Raw genomic sequence first — 18,409 nt, forward strand, 5'->3', positions numbered from 1 at the left:
ATAGTGAATTGAGTCATTTTCACCGATACTTCTCACAGATGCTTTTTTCATAATGGGTCTGTTGTTTTCTCTTCTGTTACAACTGTTTCCGGCGCATCTGTGACGCGAAAAGTGACTTCAGTGACGTACAGACAGGTTGCCTTGCCTGCAGGAAGTGGGAATGGGGTCGGTGGACACACGTTTAAAAAAACTTGTGTAGACCTGCTAATTTTGGTGGAAAAGCAGTATTGGTTACAACTTAATCAAATATTTACTCAACCATCTAAACAAAAGTCAGGAGTTGAGAACATCACACGTGCGTGTGTGGGGTAGGCCCTAGTTCTACTCCAGCCAGCGGGGAGGGGAGAGCCTTATGTAATTTCACACAGTGTCACTGAGGCAGCCGGCAGCAGGGGATCAGACAGGAAATCCAATAGTTGCTGTGCTGTCCAGCATGGATACAGCTGGATGATCACATCTGGAGGTATAGGCCAGCCAATCACTGGCCCTGTTATCTCTCTCTGTCTCATGTCTTCCCTGTCAGACACACACTGTATAGTCTGTCTAGTGTTGTCACAGTACTGGAATTTCTAATTTTGATACAACACATTGAAAAACATAGATATTTGATTCCATTTCGATATCACAGGAAAAAACACACATTTAGGGCATAATAGCTTAGATTTTTATTAAAGATAAATAAATGAAGCTAACATGACAACAAGGTGCAACTTTTCCAGAAGCAGAGGACATCAAAATGACTGTAGTAAACATAATATCACACTTTATAGGAAACACTCTCTTTTCCTCTTTAAATCATTCCTTTGAAAATACTGTGTCTGTCACTGGGATTAGAGAGCAAGAAAGCACAGATGGTCCTAATGAGTACTGAAATTGTTTCAGATTTTTAGAACTCATTGGTATTGAGAAATCAGTGTTTTTGGAAAAACTTGACAATGCTAATGATGGATAAAATCTGTTGCAGAATATAAATATTCCATGTGATTTCGCCAGTCCAACATTTTATTCATTATAAAATTTGTGTATATATATGACAGTAATATTTTTCTTTGGTTCTTGTTAGGGTTGTAGCAATGGACAAAATGCAGTTAATACTTCTTTTAGAGCTGACTTTTTTGTTGCAGCAAGGAAATCAAAAGAAGAAAATGTGCTCCACATTATGACTGATTGTTTTTTATTCAGAAGCTGACCTATAAATATATATAGAATATATTCATGGCCTCCAGCCATCAGAGCAGCCACCCCATATGTAAAGAACAAAATCTTCCATCACGATATGGATAATTTCTTCTCACGTTTTCTGTAAATTCTATGAAAAAAATGTCTATAGAAAATAACCACATACCTCATGACAACTTTTTGATAATTCTGTGAATTAACAACTTTCTCTTTTTATTTGGAAGCGACATAGAAAAAACCACTGTCACAGTGAGATGAAAAAGCTTGTTAATGTTGAAATCAAACTCGCACCACGTCCAAATCCCATATTCTCTCCTCTAAATCTCTCGCACCACCCAGCCTCCTTCCCACCGCCACGCTTGAAACAACCATCACTGAAACGTCACTGCGCCCCTCCACCTCCTCAGAATCATCCTCTGTCTCCACAGTCTGAGAACAGCAGAGCACATCCTGTCCATGTAGACAATACAACTAACTCTTAACAGATATGTGCCGGGTCCAGGCTACATCATTAATGTTTTCCCAAAGAAAAGCCAGGGCCCCTTTGAGTACAGGTAGCCTCCTCAATTCCTGTGTTCACAAGTAATAGAAAAATGGTGAATTTGCTGAGAAATACAACATGCTTAACTAAATCTGCCAATTTATTACATTCAGCTCTCATTGCTTGTCATATACAAACTGTCACAAAAGATTGCACAATTGGTTTTGACTCGGTAAAATTCACTCTATTAAACATCAGGTCTCTGGCAGGAAAATCTTTTGTAATACATGATTTTATCATCAAACACAATCTTAATTTTATGTTTTTAACTGAAACATGGTTAGACCAGGATAACATTGAAGCTGTTCACATTCAATCAAGCCCTCCAAACTTCTCTTTCCTAAGTGAGACTAGAATGCATAAAAGAGGAGGAGGTGTAAGTATTCTGTTTAATGAGTTACTAAAATGCAAGCAAATGTTTTATGGAAATTTTACTTCTTTTGAATATGTGGCTCTTCAGTTAAACTCTTCTTCTCAGACTATATTTCTAAATATCTGCAGGCCACCTAAATACTGTACAGATTTTTTTGATGACTTTGCTGAGTTACTGTCTCTTATCTGCACTGACTTTGATTGTGTGTTAATTGTTGGTGGCTTTAACATCCATGTTGTCCATGTTGAGGACAGAGAGACTAAAGAACTGTGTTTTTGGACTCACTCAGCATGTGACGCAGCCCACACACAACAGGGGCCACATCCTAGTCTTGGTTATCTCCAAGGGTCTGAACATTTCTAAGGTTCTGGTATCTGATGCTGCTCTCTCTGATGATTACTGTGTTTTGTTTTGAAAGTGTTATATCTGTGTACACACATGTTCAAACTGAGATTGTCTCAAAACGCCACATCACTGAAAACACCAGTGACATATTCATTCAGGATTTCTCCTCCACAGGAGGTGCAGTGTTTCCCACAGAATCAGACTTTAATTGTGGCTGTGGCCACCTAGCTGGGGTGCCATAGAGCATGCGACCTCAAGACTTCTGCCTTCCGATTCGGCTAACTTCCGGTTTAGCACCAAGCTAACTTGGATGGGGATAAAATGTAATTGGGCGGCTCTTCTAGACTCTCCAAATTTTATTGGACCGAATTGCCCAAATTTTGACAGTAAAACGAGTCATTTCGCGGGTGTTGTGCGACTTTTATTACCGTTTTACAGACACATCTTTCATAATGTTAGCTTAAGGGAAAAAGTCCCCAGTGCATCACACGACGATGTAATTACACGGCTTGGCCACGACAAAAACTGGCTTCAAGGCCACAGATTGTCCACAGATTGGCTACAGATTGTCAACATGTCTCTTCTCTCAGGCGTCTTCCCACAAGCCATGAAAACTGCAGTTATTAAACCACTCCTGAAAAGATCTAGACACATTGATAATAAATAATTATGGGCCCATATCGAACCTCCCCATTTTAAGTAAAATCATTGAAAAAGCTGAACACTTACCTGATAATAAATGGCTGTTTTGATGTCTTCCAATCAGGATTTCGACCACATCACAGCACTGAGACTGCTCTTGTCTGTGAATGGAAGTATGTGTATGGAAGACTGTAGCCAATTTTGTAAAGCACTTTGAATGGTCTGTGGACCAGAAAGGCACTGCCAATTACTATTCACAGTTTTGAGTGGTAGCGTAATTGATGCTTGCTCAAACTAAAAATGATATCTATGCAGCATAAAATGTACTTGTGTCAGGATTAGCCCCATTCACACTGCCCTTTCAAGGCAGGAATCTTGTGCCGATATTCTGCCGTCTGTGTGAAAGTTACAGAGGTGGAATGGGGGGCCAGTTTTGTTCCACTTCTGATCCGCCACCGGAGGTAGTAACAGAGCCGCAAAAGAGGCGGGTCGACCTTTGTGTGAATGGAAATGCTGGCAGCGCGGGACAGGAGTGTGTCGGTCTGATGGCGTTCACAGTCTGACAACTAAACAGATCCTTCACTCATCAAATAAAAGAAAAATGTCCCGCACTTCAACCCACAAGGCAAAGTTATAAGGCGAACAAAAGTAATGTGGTAGCAGGTTGTGTCTTCAGCATCTTATTTGAGGAAATAAATACTGAATTTATACGTGGAAAAGTGGTTGTCATCCTGTCTGTCCTACCGCCTCTTCGCTATTGTATTGTTGTAGTTACTTTCTCTGGCAACTTGTATTAAAAAAAAAAAAACACCACGACGGTCAGTCAGCCCTCCTGACCAAGACCGAAACCTGATGTCAGTGATGTACAACTTAACGCTTCAGATAAAAATCACAGATGGGCTGCCTTGCCTGCAGAAAGTGGGAATGGGGTCAATTGCTGATTTTTAACGGGTTGATCCGCGTTTGAAAAAACCTGTGTAGACCTGCTAATTTCGGTGGAAAAGCTGTATAATTTAGAGCAAAAAACGTAACCTTGTCCCTTTCCAGGATGTGTGGTGGGTCAGGATCTCTATCACAACACATTACATATAATTTATAAACTGTTGGTGGATACGTGTTTAGATTAACAGGTGGAAACCGGAGGAAACACGTTAAAAAAGCACACAGATCTGTACAGTTGAAAGTTGAATATATTTGTAATCTCGTAATGATAATGGGTACAATTTAATGGTGTCTTATCTGATGGTTAAGCCAAAGATGATCCATATTAAAGTTGTAACTGCTGCATTTTAACATATTTTAAATCTCAATACTACTTCCAGTTTCACAAACACTTCAAGTTTTTTTTTATCACTCTGCACTTGTGGTTGCAGATGTTTCTTCATACTGTTAACATGAAGTGTGCTGTTCAGAACGAAAGGTATGACAGGCTGTGGTTTAGGCAGATGATTGTACCGCTTTCTGCCAGACAAGTGCAGCCATGCCAAAGTTGACTGGGTGTTCACGTTTTTCTCACAGTCTCTTCATTAGCCGACGATGATTTCCTGTGTGAAAGTTGAGCAGATGTATAGTAAGATCAGCTTGGGGTGACAGGATGTTCTTTCACTGTTTGGACAGAATAGTTGTGCTATCCACCTGCCTGCTGCACTATATATCAAGCTACCACACAGGCAATAATTATGTCACCTGCTGCCTTTTATAGCCCCTCTCCGTCACTTAACATTTGATTTTACTTCCCTGTTGGTAACTTATTGTCCTGCTTGCCTGTTTCAAGGACCTTATGTTATATCTGGACACAGCCTTGGAGGTGGCTCTTCCCTATGAAAGCTGCTCAGTGGCATTTTGGAGCTAAAATCTTGACTTAATGGCTATGAAAATACCAGGATCTTCCGTGTTGTGGGGCCCATGGAGTGTGTGTGGAGATACAATTATTTAATCAATCGGCTCTTCTAGACCTTCCAAATTTTATTGGACCAAATGGCTCCAATTATGACAGTCGAACGACTCATTTTGTGGAGGTTGTGACACTTAGAAAAATGTATCCACTGTTTTACAGACGCCTTTTTCACAATGTTAGCTTATGGAGAAAGTGTTTGGCCACTACGAAAACTGGCTTTAAAGCCTGCCGCTCTTTCTGGGGGCATGGCCCATTTGCCCAGTTTGCCAATGATTGGAGGACCACATTAGTTTGGGTTACAATATTTTTTAGATTCCTCTGAAAATATTGCATTTGTGTTTATCTTGTCTGCTGTGTTTGAGGTTAAACTTCTAATATCTTATTATGGCCTCTGCACTACATTGATCTTGTGTTGTGTTGTCAGTATGTCAAGTGCCTTGTCAGCATTACTGAGGATATTACTGCTTGGCAGTGTAAAGGGCGTTGTACTTGGGTATGGTAGATCTTTTTTTCCTGCTGTTTTCCAATTGTTAATTTAAAGATGTTTGCAATCACCTTCCTGTTTTTTTTGGTTTTTTTTGTTGTGTTTTTTTTTACTGGCGGTTGTACTGTGACTTCCTCCTCTTTCCTTTGCTGTGTTGAATAAGTTCAACTCTTTCTGTCCTTTTTTGGACACTGATGCCCGGAGGAATAGACCATTTAAGGTACGAGAGCCTAAACAATGAGTTTTTATTACACAGAAAGCAGTCAAAAAATGATTATTGAGTCTAGGGCTGGGCAACAAATCAAAATTATATCGTCATCTTGATGAGACAATATATAGTCTTTTTTATCTCAATTGTGGATATCATTGTGGGTAATTACCTTTGCAAGACGAACATTAAGCAGGCCACATGTCTGTGATGACTTCTTATGCCATCACAAGATGCTACGACGTAACGTTAGCTGAGCAGAGCAGCAATCAGCTCTAACAAACAAGACCAGCTGACGACCACTAACAAGCTAACAAACACGCACCGCAACATTCAAGACATTAAAAAACTCTGAGGTGAAGAAAATAACTGCTCAGTCTCAGGCTCCAAAAGGAAATCGATTTGCAACACACTTGTTTGAGGGGAATACAGATGCTTGTCACGGGGTTGCCTGTAGTCGTGAGACGTCACCGTAGCCTGTTTGTGGCGGGGTGGGCCTGGCTCGGCGCAGTAATACTGGTAATGAAAAAGCAAAACGGCGTGGCTCGGTTTGACTTGGCACAGCCAAGCATGCTGGTGGAAAAACGGCGATACAGTTGAACAATACCAAAATATTATTTTGAGGCCATATCGCCCAGCAATTGAGTCTGCATTGCATGATACCTTGAGTTATCAAAGTCACAAGAAAAGTCCATAGATGGTTGTATAAGAATAAAAAATATTGATAACATAAAGTCATATGGATTAGGTGTACGGTCACATGGAAAAGGTTTAAGTGTTTATGCTGTGAGAACACTGAGCTTACCACACAGATTGACCTTGTTCCTGCAGCTTGACCTTAAAAAACCTCTTGGGGCCTCAATAATGACGCTTCAGCCGATTAATTGTGAGAGCTTTGTTTCCATGTTAAGTTTAGACGGATGTGGAGGGAGGTGAAGAGTGGGAGAATAGCAACCTGCAACTGCAAAATGAGTGTTCGAGCCAATGCAGACGCCCGTCAAGATTTAGTTGTTGAGTCATCCATTATTTTTCCCAATCTTAAATTTCATAACGTGCACTGGACCCATTTAAAAATCAGTGTTTGCATGCATGTGCAGTGTTCGTGAGCAGTTCGGTATCGATGCTGATGGTGGGTGAGTGAAAGGGTAAGCGGGCGAGAGCCTCCTTGTTCAGGGCCCTTCAGTAATGAGGCTCCAGGGAGATAAATCCTTATGAGACCTGACAGGGTGCCACATTCCTAGGCTGAGAGTCCTAGCAGCCCCCCTCCCCTGAGCTCAGCGCTTTAGGGCGCTGCTTTATACACTTCTGATGCTGTTCCCAGACCCAGCCTTATGCCTATTACAGTTCACTCATCTGCCTTTTCACCACAGCTCCATGCCTTTGAATCGAGCCAACATGTCTTTTGGCTGTCATAATAATGCAGAAGACCTTGCTGACCGCTCAATACCCTAAAGTGTTTTTGTTTTTGTGTATTAAAGTGTGTTATTGCTGTTACGGCGATGGGCAATCACACCCTAGGTTCTATCGAGGTCCAAGCCATGATATCAGGGCTTTTATCAAAAAATATGTTACAAGCTGTTAATTCCCTTGTGCTCTCTTTAAGAGCTTGACTGTCAAGCAACCAAGTCAGACCAGACAGAGATTTGATTAACTGTTTATGTCAGTAGAATTAGACCGTTGTTTGAAGTCAGCCTCCTGGTCTCCTTGGCAGGCTAGGAGCCGTCTGTGTGCTCTGTACTAGTATTTCCACACAGCCATTCCTAAAATGGAGTGGGAGGGTGGGGGGTAAGAGGATGAAATATTGGCTTGCACCGCTGAAGGCTGAGGCCCACTCTACTCTGTGCAGAAGACGAAAGCAAAAGAGGGGGAGAAGGAAAGCACGCTCGAGTGAGAGAGTGAGGTGACTGAGTTCATTCGCAGTGTTGGCAGTGAGCCATCGACTTGCCTGTGGGTGTCTGTAGCGCTGCCAGTGCATGTGTTTAGCCTCTCGTCTGGAAGGCCCCCTTCGCCTCAGAGTTTATGTCAATGCTCTCTCATTGTATTGGCCCTCTCATCTTGATTCAGGTTTTTGTCCTCTGCAGATCTTGTGACTGCCTTCAGACTTGTTTTCGTCCTTCTCAGGGGAATCTCTCTGGACTGGACGGTCATCAAAGAGAGGCTTTCCAGGAGGCTGGCTTATCTCACCCTCTCTTTGTCTTGCTGGCCTCTTTTTCTGCCCTTTGTTGCACATATTTGTGTGCTGTGTCAATCTCATGAGTTTTCCTCATCTAGTATTTCACCAACAGTGAGGTCTACTCCAGGACTTCCCTTTGTGTGGTCTGTTTATCCAGGTCTGTCTGACCAAAATATGAGTGTGGAGCAGTTTTGAAAATATTTGAAGCCACAGTTTAGACTACTTTACACAAAGGCAAAGTCTTGAGTTGGTTTGAGATTTTCAGCAGTGCTTTCCTATCTATGCCTGTGTTTACAGAGCTCCTCTGTTCCTTAAAGCGAGAGCCTTGTTCAGCTGTTGGTAATAGAGCTCTTTGCGTAACTGAAATCAAGTGACACTTTGTGTTAGTGACAGTCGAGCAGGAAGGAAGGGTACATAGTACCCCTCTTTGTACTGCAAAAGAGTCAAAACTAGAGCCAGACAATGGAGACTGGCACACTGTCACTCTACTATAGGTTCATAGAGATATGGATAGATTTATCTATCTATCTAGGTGTGTGTGTGTGTGTGTGTGTGTGTGTGTGTGTGTGTGTGTGTGTGTGTGTGTGTGTATGTGTATATATACATATGTAGAGATATATGTAGATGTGTATGTATATATGTGTATTTATATATATATATATTTATATTTATATTATATTAGAAATTAGAATTTCTCTCTCTGTATATATCTCTCTCTATGTCTCTGTATATATTTCTCCCTATCTCTCTGTATCTCTCTCTCTCTGTATATCTCTCTCTGTATACATCTCTCTCTCTCTATCTCTCTATATATCTCTCTCTCTATCTCTATGTATATCTCTCTCTGTATACATCTCTCTCTCTATCTCTCTATATATCTCTCTCTCTCTATCTCTATGTATATCTCTCTCTGTATACATCTCTCTCTCTATCTCTCTATATATCTCTCTCTCTCTATCTCTATGTATATCTCTCTCTGTATATATCTCTCTCTATGTCTCTGTATATATTTCTCCCTATCTCTCTGTATCTCTCTCTCTCTCTGTATATCTCTCTCTGTATACATCTCTCTCTCTCTATCTCTCTGTATATCTCTCTCTGTATATATCTCTCTCTCTCTATCTCTCTGTATATCTCTCTCTGTATATATCTCTATGTCTCTGTATATATATTTCTCACTATCTCTCTGTATCTCTCTTAATTCATTCAATTCAAAGGGGCTTTATTGGCATGTGTGCGTGTGCGTGCGTGTGCGTGCGTGTGCGTGCGTGTGCGTGCGTGCCATTCACTGTCCCTTAGGTTGTGGCATGTTGATACATATTGGGCAGCAAGATATGCCTTGTGCCATATGCCTCTCTATCTCTCTCGATCTAATTCTGTGTGTGTGTGTGTGTGTGTGTGTGTGTGTGTGTGTGTGTGTGTGTGTGTGTGTGTGTGTATGTGTGTGTGGGATGTAAAGTGTCTTTGTGTAGCTCTGCGATGAAGCTGCTGCGATATAGCTGACCTGGCATTAGTCCTAGTGAGATAACAAATACAGTTTATAGACCATCATTTTTATTTTTAAGCTTCAATGAAAATGTTTATACATTTGGCTATAGATGACTATTTAAAAATTGACAACTGCCCTTTGAGAAATGGAATAATTAACACAAGGTCACTAAACATGATCTGTTAAATAAGTACAATTTCTAAGTATGTCTTGCATAGGGATGTTAACGATTAGTGGACTGAACGATTAAACGTTGTTACCTTTGCTTGTGGGCGCAGTAAATATTGGTTTGTTAAACTTGTGTTAACCGGTTAGTGTTGCATCCAAGACTTACGTATGATTGAGTTCACCCAATAAAACTTGTAATTATCCAAAAGATTTTAGGCTACAGTGTAGATTGTTTTCAATGTTTTTTTTTAAAAAGCAGGATTCGTGGTTTCAAATGGCTCCTATAATATATGCATATTTTTCAAGTGTTTTCTTACTATTCAACTATTTAACTTGTCTACATTTTAACTTTTGTTTAAATGTCAAGGAAATAAGTGGTTTATAACATCCCTAGTGTTACATTGCATCTCAGCCAGTTCGTCTACTTTGATCGTGTGTTATCATCAAAATAAGGAAGCACCAAAATAAAACAAATTTTATTTAGGTTGTAACAAGATCAATAAAGAATTTCTCAACATTCCTTGATATGTTTTTTAACTGATTGTTATTTTCATATAAAAAACTAATTGGTGTGAGCATTTACATTCACTATCAGATCTCATGCATTGTTATTTACAAATGGAGTGCTTGTGGAATGTTTTTGGGGAGGTTGGCTCAGAGGTGGTGGCTTTGTTAACTTGTCAAGATTTTGATCAGTGCCATGTTGAGAGCCCATGTTTCTGCCTGCGTGCCTCTTGTTGTGTGCCTTGCATCGTGCTAAAACATGAGCCATTAGTGAGAGGCCCATAGAAATGGCGGGAGTCCTAATTTCTTTTTTGGCAGGAGTCACAGGGACACATGAGTACTGGTCCACCCACTACTACTATCGCAGGCTTTTAAGCATGTCTGAGAATGGTGCAGTTACAAGGTGACCGTTGTATCAAAATGTAATTTAATAGGACCGCAAGATATGCTGTAAAATTCAGATTGGGATTATTTGGGAACTGTTGGGTTAGTTAAAGAGTATGGTCTAGGCCTGTTCAATTTGGAAAGTGTCATGAGATCATTTTTGTTGTGAATTGGCGCTATACAAATAAAAATTGATTGATTGATTAGTGGAAATCATCATTTTTGCATCATGATTAAAAAAATTTCTGACAAAAATTAAAATCATGATGATGTGACAAACAAACATGTTCTCTTACATCTGGTGAACAAGATTTGTAGGCCAGGACATCTCTGCAGCAACACAGTACTTTATTATAATGCTGTTTGTCACACATTACGGCTGTATAAAACATTGCAGCTCCTGCGATTTGGGTATTGCACTTGGTAATATAGCAATTTCAACAATATTAAGGTTAATTGTGAAGCCCTTGAATTTCAGATGCATTTAAAATTCTTCAAATCGGTTCCCATTGAAGCTATTTTCATAAGTCCATAATGTTTCTCTTCAGCATTCTCAGGTTTTAAAAATATAGTTATACTGTTTTGTTGGTGTGTGCTGTAATCTGCATGCTCACTATAATAGGATTAATATCTTTCACTCATTGACTCTGTACAGAAAAAACCTCTCTTCTTAGTTTTTAGATATTTAGAGGTGTGCTACAGCTTCATGTGTACCTGTTTTTTTTTTTTTTAGTTATATCACCATTCCTATGACACTTAGATAAGACCACTCTATGTTGCATAACATCACCAGGAATTAAATTCTATTACGCAACGCTCAAGGACTACATGTCTATCTGTCATTGAGTTATTTATGTTTCCTTCTAAACCACCATTAAACTCAGTGTTTTAGGTTACGGTCTAGCTGCTTGACTTGGCTGGTCTCCGTCTGTGCGTCCTCAGTGTGAGGACAGTGGACTGTTCAGTCTAGCAGGTGCAGGGACTCTCACTCCTTTACATGAGCAGCTGTGGTAGGGAGGTGATGACATTCTGATATCCGGAGCAGACTGAGACACACACTTGGAGGTGCTTGCCAGAAAAGATCAAATTGTTTCTGAGGAAAAGTTACGCATATTGAATAATGTTTTTATAAGGTATGAAGGAGTCCAAGGTCGCTCCACTGAGGCTGTTCAACTTGAAAAAAATGTCTCACTGCACTTTTTTTTCTCTACAGGTTGCTGGCTAAGAGAAACTGCCAATAATGCACGGCATCTACTCTGGAAACACACCCACTTCCTGCCTGTAGAGGAAGCGGCTGTGCCAGCATGTCCTCCCATCCCCAGTCTGTGCCGTCGGCTCGGAGGACTGTGGACACACGGCACCTGCCAAACCCCGCCACTCTACCACTGCAGCTTCAGCGGGCACACACGGTAAGAGGCCTGGCACACTACGTGTCAAATGTCACCTGCGGTGTCTCAACATTTTTAAGGATACACTGGAGTTGTAGCTCTGTCCTGCTGCTTGGTGGATATTTAATGAACAGTGCATTACTGTGAAGCGGAGGGGAGGGGTTCAGGGAGAGGGCCTGAACCCAGGGGCCCCCACTGGTGTTTTTCCAACAGAAACATTCACAGGTTACAATGTTGTGCACACAGACCTGTTCCCTCATTAGATGTTTGAGTTGAAAGTTCATGTTGACATTCTGCAGCCACATTAAGGCCTCCCCCATTATTTTCATCCACATCTCCTCATTATTAAGATTATGTTCTTTTGCGTATCAGGGGCAAAGCTGCCGGTGCATCAAAGAAGGGGCCCCCAGCTAATGTAAAAGTTCATTCAGTGACCTGCCAGTGTTTTTCTTGTGTGGCAGGAGAATCGAAAGCTTACCCCCCATGGTCCTCACAGCTGCACCTGTAGTTAAGCCTACCACTCCCTCTTATCATCACTTTCAGGAGGAGATGAGGGTGGACAGGCTATGTCCAACATTCCCTGATTAGCAGAGGTGCAAGTTTACAGTAGCTGCATGGGTACATGTGTGGGAAACAGATGGAGGGAGAGGGAGACATGAGAGCTGGAGAGAATAAGAGAGGATGTTATAGAAGACACAATGAAGGAAATTGGAATGTAAAGATTTATTATTATTGTGATGTTGGGATGGTGCAAGATATTTTTTTCTGCTTTGACGACTTGTTTGTGTTTTAGGAAGTGGGACTGGTTGACTACCACTCTCATCATGCCAGGGACTACAGCTGCCACCTGGCCCAGCCGCATCGCCGCCGGCCCTCCTTACTTTCAGAGTTTCAGCCTGGGAGTGAGAGGTAGGTGCACCTTGTTCATGAGGTCTTGCCATTGCTTTAGATTCTTGGTGCTGGTTGTTGTATAGTTTAATTGTGCAATATTATTTACAATGTGAATATAGCATCAGGATATGTAACAGACACATGATGAAACTCATGTTGCCCAACAAATAGTTAACTCAGCCTAAATACCTTACCAATCACCTCTTCTGAGGATTGTAGATGAGATGATATTTTCACTTTCATATGTTTTTACTAGACTTTAGGGGTGGTAGTTTCACTTTATTTTGCTTTTGATAGCCTGAGGAGCATGGGAAGCTTATGATAGCCTATAAAGCACTGCTAGTGGCCAGGTAAAGAAGCACTGTTCTTTTTTATTTAATGATCGATAGGGCGAACTAATTGCGAATTCGTATTAGCGATGTCAGTTTTGGTGGATTTTGCTTAGCCCGGGGCCCAATGACCGATAACAAAACGGTTAAATATGAACACAAAATAAATGCAAAATTAGATTAAATACAAGAGGTGCTTTCATTTTAGTCTGAAACTTCAACACAATGTGTCAGCTTCGTGGCGAGATTGTCTGACATGTGCCGGACAGAGAGGCTCTGAGTGAGGAGCACATTAGTCTCACATAGCTGGACTTATTTCCACACTTTTTTTTGTTGCTGTGCCAGCGCTGGAAAATGGAGCACACTGGACTACATCTTCCACTCTGCGCTGATGAAGTTAGCTTTCATTCAGGGGCTTGTCAGAGCTCACATTAGCTTGCCTGGCCTGGCTAGCTTGACTTTTAGCTCTCGATGGCATAACGTTCTCTGGCTTCAGTTACCGAACTAGCTCTTTGTATCCCCCGCTGATTGGCATGGCAGCGGCAGTGTTTCCCCTATATACAAAAAGCAGCAGAAATTTGACCGCCGCTGCTGAGGAGAGGAGCAGGAGAGGAGAGGGGGGTGGAGAAGGAGAAGGAGGAGTAAAAAGGAAGAGAGAAGAGTGTGGAGAGGGCTGCTTTTCAGCTCTGATGTATCTAGTTCAATTAACACACCTGAAGTGATAGTGAGTAAAGCATAGAAACGTAGAGGACTATAACTGTATCATAAGTTTACAAACTAAAGTCGTATTTTTTTCTCACTACTGACACGTCATATCGAGATCACTTCACAAAGGATAGTTAAGAGTGAATAATCGGGAGAATGAATTGAAGACAGTTAGCTAGTCATTAGGTGGATGTAAATGCCAGAAGACACATTGAAACCTACTGGATGGTGCAATTTGCAAACGTACGTCCTCCGCTGCTACAGCTTCATCCTAGGGGAAACACTAAGCAGGGTGCTTGTTCCTCATGTGGTACAGCTAGGGGTGGACGATATATCGAATATATTCGATCTATCGCGGCTTGTTCCACTTGAGATGTATTAAATTACTATATCCACTACAAAAAACGAAGAAAGCCTCAACTCTGCATGTCCACATCTCCACCTTCACCAAATAGAATGTCAAAGGAACCAGTCCCGAAGCAAATGACTCTGGCTTCTTCGTTAGCCAAATCAATCCCATATGACAAAAAAAGCTCAAAATCTCATTTAGTCACTTGACCCAAAGTATAATTTGCCAGGTCACAAATTTTTTGCAGAGAAAATGCTACCAGAGTATGAAGGGAAGGAGAATACAAAAATGTACAACACATTTCAGTGTGAGAAAAGGTGGCCCCCCAAATGTGACCCACTTCTCCATCAGAACCTGTGAGCCTTATCTCAGCTTAACAGTACATTTCATAATTTGTCACATGCAATTAAAAACACTGTGAGAGTATTTCATGATTTTTTCATGCAGTTAGAAACTAAGTGAGAGTATTTAATGACTTGAGAACTAGGCCACAGTAGGAAGGCCTAGCATGCTGTCATTTATTTTCATTTGTTAAAATTATGAGGACAGTTGCCTGGTTCAAGATAAAAAGTTTGCTAAATTTAACCTGATTGTGATTTCCCCCTTTTTGCATGCAAATTTGAAAAAAAATCCAATAGAAGGGACTTTGAATCATCACACTGGTGTCATTTTATGCATCAAATGGTTGACTTTAACATTTCTACAGTGATTTAGAGGAGATTTCAAAATATTGAGGTGTTTGTGTGTGCGTGTGTGTCTCTGTGTGTGTGTGTGCGTGTGTGTCTCTGTGTGTGTGTGTGTGTGTGTTGCGATATAGCAGAAAATATTGCAATATTATTATAGAGCATTCAGCATAGTGCTGGCACTACTACTAAACTGAAAAAACTGAAAAGTAGCATTGCAATTTTTAACTTATATTTGACTTTGTTGCACCTAGAGTTTATTTTAGTTTGCTTCACTTTTTTTTTCTTATTTTTAACTCAAATAGATCTAATAAAGCAGATTGCAAACAGTGTGTCCGTATGCAAACTAACCTATAGACTAGTATACAAAACTGGTCAAAATCATTCTCACTGGAAGCATATTGTGCTGGTCGTCACTCTAAGAATTTTATACAACTCAAATAAAAATGGTCTTATTGCCCTTTAATATATCTGTCCATGTTCATTCTTGCAGCTGAGGGACAAAGCATGCTCAATGGAAGCGTCATGCAGACTGCATTTTTCCGCAGTATTATTTTACTAAAGCCTCTGCCAGTTAACCCTCCCCCAGTATAATCCTTATGTAATTGGCATCGGCAAGCCGTTCCTCTGTAATGTTGTGTTAAACGGCTCTGCGGGGCAATGGAGCTTGCAGAGTTTTGCCATCTTCAATAGACCAACAGTAAGTCAGGCAAAGCATTGTATGTACAGTACTCTCTCTCTGGAGACTCAGGTCTTGTACCTACCAAAGTTGTTTATTATTTATATAGCCATGCTTTTTTGAGGATGACTTTTGATGAGTGCCAATGAATAATTTATGTCCATGCCATACATTTTGCATGATGCACAGAGGATAAGGGGATAAGTCACAAGAATGTTTTTCTCCTCAGTTGATTGTCATGGCAGATTCTCTGGCATATGTGAAAACATGCAAGCAGTACCAGAGAGAATTTTCAAAAGGTTTATTTTAATAGAAATCAGCTGTGAGATAATTTGTGTACCTTTTGAGCTGACGGTAGAAAGCAGATGGTAGAATGACTCTGTAGCAGTGTGTGGCAGTTGCATGTTGTGTCGGAGGGACTTGAGCAGTCAATCAGATGGGATTATGGTCTTGAATGCAAAGCACAGAGCGGTGTGTTGGTTCTCCTTAACTGTTATCGTAGCTGAGCCCACAGTGTGGGAACACTGGGTCATGGGTTGATATGGAAATAGACACCACATTGTTCAACTGCGACCCACCAGCTACTGATTTGCTGACATACATCAATTTAATCCCGGGTGCTTTGGCAGTCACTCTCTGTATGCATTATGTCTGTTTTTTGTGAGCCAGATACCTTGTGCATCTTCTACAGGTTGTATTTGAGTAGATAAAAAAACAAGCATCCTTTCATTAGGGGAGATTAGCAGTTAGCCCACATTTCTTTGTGGAAAAAGTGAAATAAACCGCTGCTCTGTGGTTGGGGAGTCGGTTGAATATATCAGGTCTTCAGTATTCCTTTAGAGGGCTTAGAATCCAGTCTGAAGCCCTCATTCTATTTTCTCATTCAGTCTGAATAATGAGATTCTGGCCTTGGCAATCCTTGAATCTATTCTCCTCTCAGATGTGTCCTTGTCTTTTTATAAATCTCAGTAATTCTGCACACCATGTCTTGATTTGTAGTTCAGGGTTGTTCACATTCTGACTGAGAATTTCAAGCACTAACAAGGACTTGGAAGGTGCACTTTCCTTTAAGAATGACATGATCTCTTTCAAAGTATGACTGATCTATGTATCCTTCATCTCCTCTTTAACTGTCTTTGACTGAGGACAAGGTGAAAATGTGCCATTTAGTTAATGCTCCAAATGTTCTCTAATTACAGGTCAGGAAACCACTACATTATAATCACTGGCAAGCCACTGTGCTTGTTGTTTGTTTCATCCTCCACTTTACTCCAGGCAATATCTCAGTCACTCCGCCTCTTCCCATCTGTCTGAGATCCAGGCTACTTGAGAAAGAGAGAGAATACATTTTATAGCAAGCATAACCAGACCGAGAAACCACTTAACAGAGTTTCTTTTCTGGGCAGAGCAGAGAGTACAGTGCAAACAAATGTGGTGCAATAATGCAGAACCAGTTTGTACAATAGCTGTTTTTTTTTTTTTTTGTCATTTATCTGTGAACTATCAAAGAAATATTCTGAGGCTTCAGTTCAAAACTTAGTATACAGTATGTATGTGTGCATTGTCATATATGTATTTACTGCTGTTTATTTACAAGGTTAAATTCCTTTTCCTGTTTAGTTGTTAACCGTGTAAACCTCAAGTTTCATCGCAATATGATAGTATATTGATTCATTGGACAGCGATGCAATATTTGCCAATATCACTGAGTCTGCCAAAGAGATGGGATAAAAGATTTTATCGTGATAAAAACACTCACAATACGTTGATCATGGTGAATTTTCATTATTGGGATGATCCTGAATCAAGATAAGTCTGAATATCTTCACATGACCTTATGATGTATTATTACATATTTAAGATTCTTTGATTGTTTTTCACAAAAAAAAGATGTGTCCTGTAATACAAAAAATTGTTACCCAACAAAATCTTAGTTATTAGTAAAACCATGAATCGCAACTATGTTGGACATGATAACTGTGAAATTAAATTTTTATAACGTCCCATGCCTCATCTGCCATGATACGATTTCAGTTTAATTCCATTCTTGTGGGCTTGTGATCGATAGGATATCATATACCCATGTAACACAGTTACAGAAGAAGCTGCCACCCCTTTTATTTTCTGCTTTTGGCCTGAAAAGGAAAAAACAACACATAAATAAATGTAACTGGTTATTTGCAGTAATGTTTATCTTAAACTGACTCCACAAACACACATGAAACATGTCTTAACAAGGACATTTAACATAGTGTACAATTCAACTCAATATTAACTTTCCAGGTGACAAAACAATTGTTTTTGCTCGTCACCATGGGCTTAATCCTATGGCATATTACATTGCATAAATTAGCCTTGCGGCTAACAGACTTTTCCTTCACTTTTCATATCCGCAGCTGGTTTAAGTCACAGCTCACTACAGCAGTACCGTTGAAATTTAGTCTGCATGCACGTTTTTTCAGCCTAACATTGTTACCCTAATGAGAGCAACAAATTGGTTGACTCATTGTCTTTTTCTTGGTTTCCTGCCATCACCTACCTGGTGCTAGTACTGTTTGGATGTGTAGGAAGAGAGTGATCTTAGACAGACAAGGTGACACAGACGTACCAGGGGAATTTTAAGATAAAGGCGCATCTTGAAAATTATGATATGGATGTTTCACTCTGCTTTGATCACACTGAATCATCAATCATTGAAGATATATCAGTCCATATCAATGGATTGTTACATCCCTAGTAGTTATTTACATTTTGTTGTTTTTTTAAAAGATAATCTTTCCACCTGTTTTTTTTCATTTGTACTTATCATTTCAAATGTTTAAATTCTAAAGGGTCTGTTGAGAGAATCAATGCTGCATTACTCAAAAGCAAATTATGATGCATATAAGAATCAATTGCTCTACTACATTGCAGTGCCTTGTAGATCCCAAAGTTAATGTTAATAATGTCGTTTTTGTTCAGCAATATGAACAGAAAAGTGGAGGGCTTGACCACATTT

The 18,409-nt window shown here is 40.3% G+C and overlaps 1 protein-coding gene across 6 annotated transcripts in view; it reads left to right on the forward strand.

Moving 5' to 3' along the window:
• Positions 1 to 18,409, forward strand: part of ncor2 (nuclear receptor corepressor 2) — a 117,662-nt gene that overhangs the window by 11,634 nt on the left and 87,619 nt on the right. For all 6 annotated transcript variants that reach the window (XM_084359360.1, XM_084359362.1, XM_084359365.1 and 3 more), the window contains exons 2-3: positions 11,601 to 11,796; positions 12,569 to 12,684. In XM_084359360.1, the coding sequence (XP_084215486.1) occupies positions 11,692 to 11,796; positions 12,569 to 12,684 (221 nt within the window). In that variant the 5' untranslated portion in view covers positions 11,601 to 11,691. The remainder of the gene's footprint in view (positions 1 to 11,600; positions 11,797 to 12,568; positions 12,685 to 18,409) is intronic.

Source organism: Pagrus pagrus, assembly GCF_965226575.1.
Source record: "Pagrus pagrus genome assembly, chromosome: 8".
In the NCBI taxonomy this organism is placed as follows: domain Eukaryota; kingdom Metazoa; phylum Chordata; class Actinopteri; order Spariformes; family Sparidae; genus Pagrus; species Pagrus pagrus.